Genomic DNA, 8,391 nt, shown 5'->3' on the forward strand with positions numbered 1-8,391 from the left:
AACAGATTCCGAACTAAATAAAAATCATCAATTAAATTTACATTCTAAATAGAAATCATCAATTGAGGTCTTATCGAATCATTCGATTGAACAGTTCAAAACTCTCTTCCCCAAACTCATTTTGAACTAACATATAGACAGAGGAGTAGCAGAAGGGTGTATAAGGAGCTCTCCCGCACAGGGCCCCAAATTTAAGAGGGCCCAATTTTTTTTATTATAGAAATCTAAATATATTATTGTTATTAATTATTATGTGAAAAATTAAGTGGATATTAAGAGTCTTAAGGGGTCCAATTTTTATTATTATTATACAATATCTAATTTAATTATTATTATTATATTTATTATGTTAAAAATTAAGTTAAATGTATTAATTTTTTTAATGAATAGGGTCCAATTTTTCATTTAGCACATGGCCCTAAAAATGTTTAAGACGACCCTGCATATAGATATTATCGTCTATATCAAATAGTTTCTAATTTTAGAATAAAATATAGACTCAATTAATAATTTTTGTTTAGTTTAGAGATCTATTTAATGATTTTGATAATTTAAAATTCTAATTAACTTTTTTTTAGTTACATAGAGGATAAACCCGAAAACTAACTACCTAATAAATTATTTGCCTTTATTGTCAAAAGAAAAAGTAAATATACATATCAAATTTGTTTAGCTTCAAAGTTTCAAAGTGTTATTTAAAATTTTATAATATGTGGATATTGGACTATCTAATTGGTGAAAACTAATTACCTTTCCTTATCGTGAAAAAAAACAAAAAGTTATCTCGTACGACGTCGTGTAAAGGAACCGAGAATATTCAGTCCATTATTGTAACGTTGCGTCTTTGCATTTACAATTGTTTCAAGATTAACGTGGGCCACCACATGAGAGCCACCAATCACCTTGTTGATTGGGTCGTGTCCTCACTCGCTCAAGAGCGCGTGTTAAAAATCAAAATATCCCCATCATAGGCAGATGTTACTCAACAAACAAACAGAACAAAAAGAGAAAGCAAAGAAAAAAAAAGAAAAAAAACTTACTTCACTTTCGAAACTGTTATCCAAAGACTGGTCTTTTTTTGGCTCTTTCAATCTCAAGCTTTAACCTTTTTTCAATTCCTTAAAAAACGCTTTAATCTGCCCTTTTCTCCCCCAATTCACTCACCGGAAGTAGAACCGGAAGGAATTGAAATGAAACCGGAAGCTGAGACGTTCTGATAACTGAGAAAGAGAGAAGAATAATCTGGGAAGTGCTAATGAGTTTCAGAAATCGCACGCGCAGCTTCAATGTCCCACAACCTCGACCGCCGCCGCCGCCAATGGCGGATGTTTTTAATATAATTCCAATTCATGATCTCCTCTCTGACCACCCTTCGCTCCGGTACCCGGAGGTTCGAGCAGCCGCTGCAGCTTTAAGAAATACCAGTAATCTTCCGAGGCCGCCATTCGTACCTTGGAACCCTCACATGGACTTGATGGATTGGCTCGGAGTACTATTCGGGTTTCAAAGGGACAACGTACGGAACCAGAGAGAACACTTGGTTCTTCACTTGGCTAACTCGCAAATGCGGCTTGAACCGCCGCCGAATATTCCCGACGCCCTTGACCCTAAGGTGCTGCGGCGTTTCCGGAGTAAGTTATTGAGTAATTACACCTCCTGGTGTTCTTACCTCGGCCGGAAATCTCATGTAGCTCTGTCGAAGCGCAGCAGTAACAGCAACGAGCTCCGGCGGGAGTTACTGTATGTTGCCCTATACCTTCTAATTTGGGGGGAATCAGCTAACCTCAGGTTTATGCCGGAGTGCATTTGTTATATTTATCACCACATGGCAATGGAGCTGAATCGAGTAATTGATGAATGGCTGGACCCTGAAACTGGTAGGCCGTTTATGCCTTCAATTTATGGTGATTGTGCGTATTTGAAATCCATTGTTATGCCTTTTTATCAAACGATTAAGGATGAAGTTGATAGTAGTAAAAATGGCACTAAGCCTCATTCAGCTTGGAGGAATTATGATGATTTAAATGAGTTCTTTTGGAGTAGGAGGTGCTTTAGGAAGCTGGGTTGGCCTATTAATTTTGGAAGTAATTATTTTTCTACGGTTGAGAAGCCTAAAAGAGTAGGCAAGACTGGTTTTGTTGAGCAGAGGTCGTTTTGGAACGTTTTTAGGAGTTTTGATCATCTTTGGGTTTTGCTGATTCTGTATTTGCAGGCTAGTTTTATTGTTGCTTGGGAAAATACTAAATTTCCATGGCAGGCACTGGAGCGTCGCGATGTGCAGGTTGAGTTGTTAACTTGTTTCATCACTTGGTCTGGACTGAGGTTTATACAGACTATTCTTGATGCCGGGACACAGTATAGTTTGGTTTCGAGGGACACGAAGCTGGTTCCTGTGAGGATGGTGTTAAAAAGTATGGTTGCTTTGGCATGGATTGTAATATTTTCAGTATTTTATGGGAGAATTTGGAAGGCGAAAAATTCTGCTGGGTCTTGGTCTGATGAGGCAAATAGTAGAATTCTGACGTTTCTCGAGGTTGTCTTTGTGTTTGTCATCCCTGAGTTGCTGGCTTTGCTGTTTTTTGTGCTTCCTTGGATTAGGAATGCACTTGAAGAATTGAATTGGAGTGTTGTGTATGTATTAACATGGTGGTTTCATAAGCGGATTTTTGTCGCTAGAGGATTGAGAGAAGGGCTTGTGAACAATGTCAAGTATACAGTATTTTGGATTCTGGTTTTGGCTTCGAAATTTACGTTCAGCTATTTCCTTCAAATCAAGCCACTGGTTGCTCCAACGAGGGCCCTTTTGAGATTAAGGAATGTCAAGTACAATTGGCATGCATTTTTCGGTAGCAGTAACAGAGTTGCGGTTGGGTTGATTTGGCTACCTGTTCTTCTAGTATACTTCATGGATTTGCAGATCTTTTATTCTATATTTTCTTCATTTGTTGGTGCAGCTATTGGGCTTTTTTCACACTTGGGGGAAATTAGGAACATTGGTCAGCTTCGGCTAAGGTTTCAGTTCTTTGCCGGTGCTATGCAGTTTAATCTCATGCCAGAAGAACAGTCCCTAGGTCCTAATATGACACTGGTGAAGAAGCTACGTGATGCAATCCATAGATTGAAACTGAGATATGGGCTTGGTCAGCCTTTCAAAAAAATTGAATCAAGCCAAGTAGAGGCAACAAGATTTGCTTTGATATGGAATGAGATCATTTCAACTTTCCGTGAAGAAGATATCCTCAGCTATCGAGAGCTCGAGCTCTTAGAACTGCCACCTAATTGTTGGAGCATCAGAGTTGTTCGCTGGCCATGCGTGTTACTATGCAATGAGTTACTGCTCGCTCTTAATCAGACAACAGAGCTGGCTGATGCACCTGACAGGTGGATTTGGCTGAAAATAAGCAAAAGCGAGTACAGGCGGTGTGCTGTACTTGAAGCTTATGATAGCATCAAGTATGTACTTCTTAAATTTGTCCGATATGGAACGGAAGAACATTCCATTACTAAAAGATTTTTTGATGAGCTGGACAAGGACATTCAGTTTGAGAAGGTCACTGAGTCTTACAACATGGAAAAGCTACAACGTATCCATGCCAAGTTAATAGTACTTGTTGAGTTTCTGATGGGACAGAAGCAGGATCTGAACAAGGCAGTGAATATATTACAGGCCTTGTATGAGCTCTGTGTCCGAGATTTTCCAAAGGGAATAAGAACAATGGATCACTTGAGGCAGAAAGGTCTAGCCCCACGTGATCGAGCAGCTGATGAAGGGTTACTGTTTGAGAATGCTATTGAGTTTCCAGATGCTGAAGATGATTTATTTAAGAGGAATTTACGGCGTTTACACACAATTCTTACCTCCAGGGATTCTATGCATAATATCCCGAAAAATCTCGAGGCAAGACGGCGTATAGCATTCTTTAGCAATTCGCTCTTCATGAATATGCCTCATGCTCCCAAGGTGGAGAAAATGATGGCTTTTAGTGTTTTGACCCCTTACTATGAAGAGGAAGTGTGCTTCCCTAGAGAAATGCTTCGGACACCAAATGAAGATGGTATCTCTACAATATTTTATCTACAAAAGATCTATGAAGATGAGTGGGCTAATTTCATTGAGAGAATGCGCAGAGAGGGAATAGAAAATGATGAAGATATCTGGGACAAAAAGCCTAGGGAACTTCGTCTTTGGGCATCATACAGAGGCCAGACATTAGCCCGCACTGTGAGGGGAATGATGTATTATGATAGGGCTCTTAAGATGCTTTCCTATCTTGATTCTGCATCTGAGATGGACATGAGGATGGGAATTCAAGAACTAGCTTCTCATCACTCATCAAATCAACGTCGCGCTTTGGATGGTCTAAACTCAGTCAAGCCACCAACTTTACATAAACTTGGCAGAGCGAGTAGCAGTGTTAGCCTTTTGTTTAAAGGGCATGAGTATGGAAGTGCTTTGATGAAATTCACATATGTACTTTCCTGCCAAGTGTATGGGCTGCATAAGGCAAAGGGAGATAGTCGTGCAGAGGAGGTTTTATATCTGATGATGAACAATGAGGCTCTTCGAGTTGCATATGTTGACGAAGTTCATTTGGGGAGGGATGAAATTGAATATTACTCAGTTCTTGTAAAGTATGATCAGCAACTGCAGAGGGAGGTAGAGATTTATCGGATCAGATTGCCAGGTCCTCTTAAGATTGGAGAAGGCAAACCTGAAAATCAGAATCATGCCATAATCTTTACTCGTGGTGATGCAGTCCAGACAATTGACATGAACCAGGACAACTATTTTGAGGAAGCACTCAAGATGCGGAATTTATTGGAGGAATTTAAGAAGTATTATGGAATTAGGAGGCCTACCATTTTAGGTGTTCGGGAGAATATCTTTACAGGTTCAGTATCTTCACTTGCTTGGTTCATGTCTGCCCAAGAAACAAGTTTTGTTACACTTGGACAGCGTGTTCTCGCAAACCCTTTAAAGGTTCGGATGCATTATGGGCACCCAGATGTATTTGATAGGTTCTGGTTCTTCTCTCGAGGTGGAATCAGCAAGGCTTCTAGAGTGATCAATATCAGTGAGGATATATTTGCTGGGTTTAACTGCACACTTCGAGGTGGCAATGTGACACACCACGAATATATTCAGGTAGGTAAGGGAAGGGATGTTGGACTGAATCAGATCTCGATGTTTGAGGGAAAGGTAGCAAGTGGCAATGGGGAACAGGTTTTGAGCAGAGACGTGTACAGGTTGGGCCATAGATTGGATTTCTTTCGCATGCTTTCATTTTTCTATACAACTGTTGGTTACTACTTCAACACAATGCTTCTGGTACTTAGTGTCTATGCTTTTCTCTGGGGTCGTCTTTATCTTGCGCTCAGTGGTGTAGAGGGTCATGTGTTGGGCAAGAGTGGCAATAACAAAGCCCTTGGCACAATTTTGAATCAACAGTTCCTTATCCAGCTAGGCTTCTTCACTGCTCTCCCGATGATTGTGGAGAATGCTCTTGAGCATGGGTTTCTTCCCGCTATTTGGGACTTCTTGACAATGCAGTTGCAGCTAGCCTCACTTTTTTACACGTTTTCTATGGGAACTCGTAGCCATTACTTTGGACGGACTATTCTTCATGGAGGTGCCAAATACCGAGCTACTGGACGTGGTTTTGTTGTGCAGCATAAGAGCTTTGCTGAGAATTACAGATTATTTGCTCGAAGCCACTTTGTCAAGGCAATCGAGCTAGGTGTCATTCTAATAGTATATGCTTTCAACAGCGAATTGGCTACTAATACTTTTGTTTACATAATCATGACAATCTCAAGTTGGTTCCTCGTCATTTCGTGGATAATGGCCCCATATGTGTTTAATCCTTCTGGCTTTGATTGGCTGAAGACTGTGTATGATTTCGAAGATTTTATCAATTGGATATGGTTTAGGGGAGTGATGACAAAAGCAGATCAAAGCTGGGAAACATGGTGGTATGAAGAGCAGGACCATCTGAGAACAACAGGTCTCTGGGGGAAGCTACTCGAGATCATGATAGACCTTCGATTCTTCTTCTTCCAGTACGGGGTTGTATATCATCTCGAGATTACTGGTGGAAACACCAGCATAGCTGTTTACCTTTTATCTTGGGTATTCATGATTGCTGCTCTTGGAGTCTATGTAACCATAGCATATGCCCAGGACAGATTTGCTGCGAAAGAGCACATCAAATATCGGATAGTGCAACTTTTGGTCATTTCACTGACGATACTTGTGATACTCCTGTTACTGGAGTTTGCGGGCTTAGTATTTCTCGATCTTGTGAAGAGCCTTTTGGCATTTATTCCTACTGGCTGGGGCCTGATATGCATTGCTCAGGTTCTCAGACCTTTTCTGCAGTCCACTGTGGTTTGGGATACTGTCGTCTCCTTGGCACGACTCTACGAATTGCTGTTTGGGGTGATTATTATGGCTCCTGTCGCATTCTTCTCATGGTTGCCTGGGTTCCAGTCAATGCAGACGAGGATCCTATTTAACGAGGCATTCAGCAGGGGGCTCCAGATATCCATCATTCTTAGTGGCAAAAAGTCTAATTGACAGAGAGAATGAGGTACTTCTATCTAGATTCCAGATGCTGTACTTTTCAATTTGTGACTGCTTTTTAAGCATATTTTCGCTGAAATATGGGTCAAATTTGATAATATGTCAATTTCCATCTTCCGTTTTATTGTCAATAGCCGAGAGTAAGTTGCTCAAGTTTTGGTTTTTACTAACTTTTATTGCCTCTACCTGATAGAAGTTGCTGATCTCAAGCAACTTGAGCAGCATTCATTCAAGTCTAAATCCTTATTTTGCTGTTTGATGTTTGGCTAGGTACAGAACTTGCTGTTGGCACGAGTTCCTGGTCAATTTTTCGGTTCGCAGCATCTGCCTGGAGTCAGAAGTAATGGAGTTCGCTTTCTACTTGTTTTTGGCCAATGTTTGGCTGGATTCATATAGTCAGAGGAAGAAGGTGAGTTCTCCCAAAAAGAATAGGTGACAATTCATGATACATGCATATGCTATAACTGTATGCACATACTGCTGCCATCATTTCTAGATTAATACGAGTATTGTTGTTTATATTATTCGTGTTGTTTTTAAGAGGATATCCGCCCCCTGATTGGTGTCATGTAATTTTTCGTTTTCCTCTCATAAGTATCAACGTTAGGCTTACAAATTTTGTTGTATCGCAGAACTCTCAATGGGACTGGTTGATGCAGCAGCTGCAGCAGTGGTTGATAAGTCTTGTGCATTCTGCTCTTGCTCTTGTACAAAGTACATTTTTAACTTGAGTAACCGGTAGGCGTTTTTAGTCGTCTAGTTTTAGCCGTATATGTAACCTTCTGACCTGATGATGTACATATATGTGTTAAAAGTAGGTTTTAGCTTCAGTTTTGCTTTGCTTGTTTTGGTGCAAGCTTATGTTGTTACTTCTTTAATCATTCATGTTCGATCAACATATGTGAATATTCCACTTTTTGGTTCTGCAATAAGAGAAGCTTAAGGTTCAACATATGTGAAACTTAGGGTAAATCACACCCATGGTTCCTGAATTTTTCACTTACTTTCATTATGGTCCATGAACTTCAAAACCGAACATTAAAAGGAATCATTATGTTAGTAAAGTGTAAAATTCAGTTTTTTTTGAAGTTCAAGAATCATAATGAAAAGTAAGTGCAAAGTTCAATATGTAATTTAACTGTGAAAATTCAATATGGCATGAATTTTAAGGAATTGAGTTTTTCTGTACCACTTACAAGTTAGAACCCTTGTATACAATATGGTACATCTTTGAAGTCAAAATGCATAATTGCTAGCTCATTTGCTCTTCTATAAGGTTTTGCTTGGAAACTAAAGTTGTAATTTTAATTTTTGTTGCTTGTAATTATACATAAGAATTTATTAAATTTATTTTGATAGAATTGTAAATTCAAAGATAAAAAGGGAAAAAATGAATAATAGTATTTCTTTTTTATTTGGTTTGTGGATTTTATGAAGGGAAAATTATAAAATTGGGTCAAATGGAAGATTCATTTACATATTTAACTCATTTACTCAACCTACTGCATACTGTTTGTGTGAGTTTTCCAAAATACCTTTAACCTTTCATTTTTCCCTTTCCCTTTTCTCTTCCTACGCGAACGGCTTCTCTTCCCGAGATGATTCAGAGACCTTTGATCTTCCTCTCTTCCTTTATATTTCGCGAAATCTGCACCATTTCTCTTTATCACCATATCCTTCTCTTCTTCCTCTCTTCATCTCTTGATTCTTCATCTTCCTATTGCTAGAAAATGAAGCCATGGTTCTTCATCTTCCTGTTTCTGCTCGTCTCTTGGTTTCTTTCTTCTTGTGCGGATCGAAGAAATCGT

At 39.4% G+C, this 8,391-nt stretch overlaps 1 protein-coding gene and 1 non-coding gene across 3 annotated transcripts; both read left to right on the plus strand.

The window, feature by feature from the left end:
- The first annotated feature begins 1,016 nt into the window (after positions 1 to 1,016).
- Positions 1,017 to 7,535, plus strand: LOC136232273 (callose synthase 11-like). 2 transcript variants are annotated; one of them, XM_066021331.1, is made up of 3 exons: positions 1,017 to 6,590; positions 6,854 to 6,992; positions 7,216 to 7,535. In XM_066021331.1, exon 1 carries the CDS (start codon positions 1,256 to 1,258, stop codon positions 6,575 to 6,577), a length of 5,322 nt encoding a protein of 1,773 aa, XP_065877403.1. In that variant the 5' UTR covers positions 1,017 to 1,255; the 3' UTR covers positions 6,578 to 6,590; positions 6,854 to 6,992; positions 7,216 to 7,535. The 2 variants fall into 2 exon arrangements, with proteins under 2 accessions (XP_065877403.1, XP_065877404.1); XM_066021332.1 differs by having other exon boundaries at positions 6,860 to 6,992.
- Positions 4,221 to 4,300, plus strand: LOC136234488 (small nucleolar RNA J33). The gene has a single exon (XR_010691369.1). It is a non-coding gene; the product is annotated as a small nucleolar RNA J33 (small nucleolar RNA).
- Positions 7,536 to 8,391: the final 856 nt, after the last annotated feature.

Source organism: Euphorbia lathyris, chromosome 6, assembly GCF_963576675.1.
Source record: "Euphorbia lathyris chromosome 6, ddEupLath1.1, whole genome shotgun sequence".
NCBI lineage: Eukaryota > Viridiplantae > Streptophyta > Magnoliopsida > Malpighiales > Euphorbiaceae > Euphorbia > Euphorbia lathyris.

Excerpts from the sequence above, each read along its gene's own strand:
- LOC136232273 (XM_066021331.1), top strand. The coding sequence starts at position 1,256 with ATGAGTTTCAGAAATCGCACGCGCAGCTTCAATGTCCCACAACCTCGA.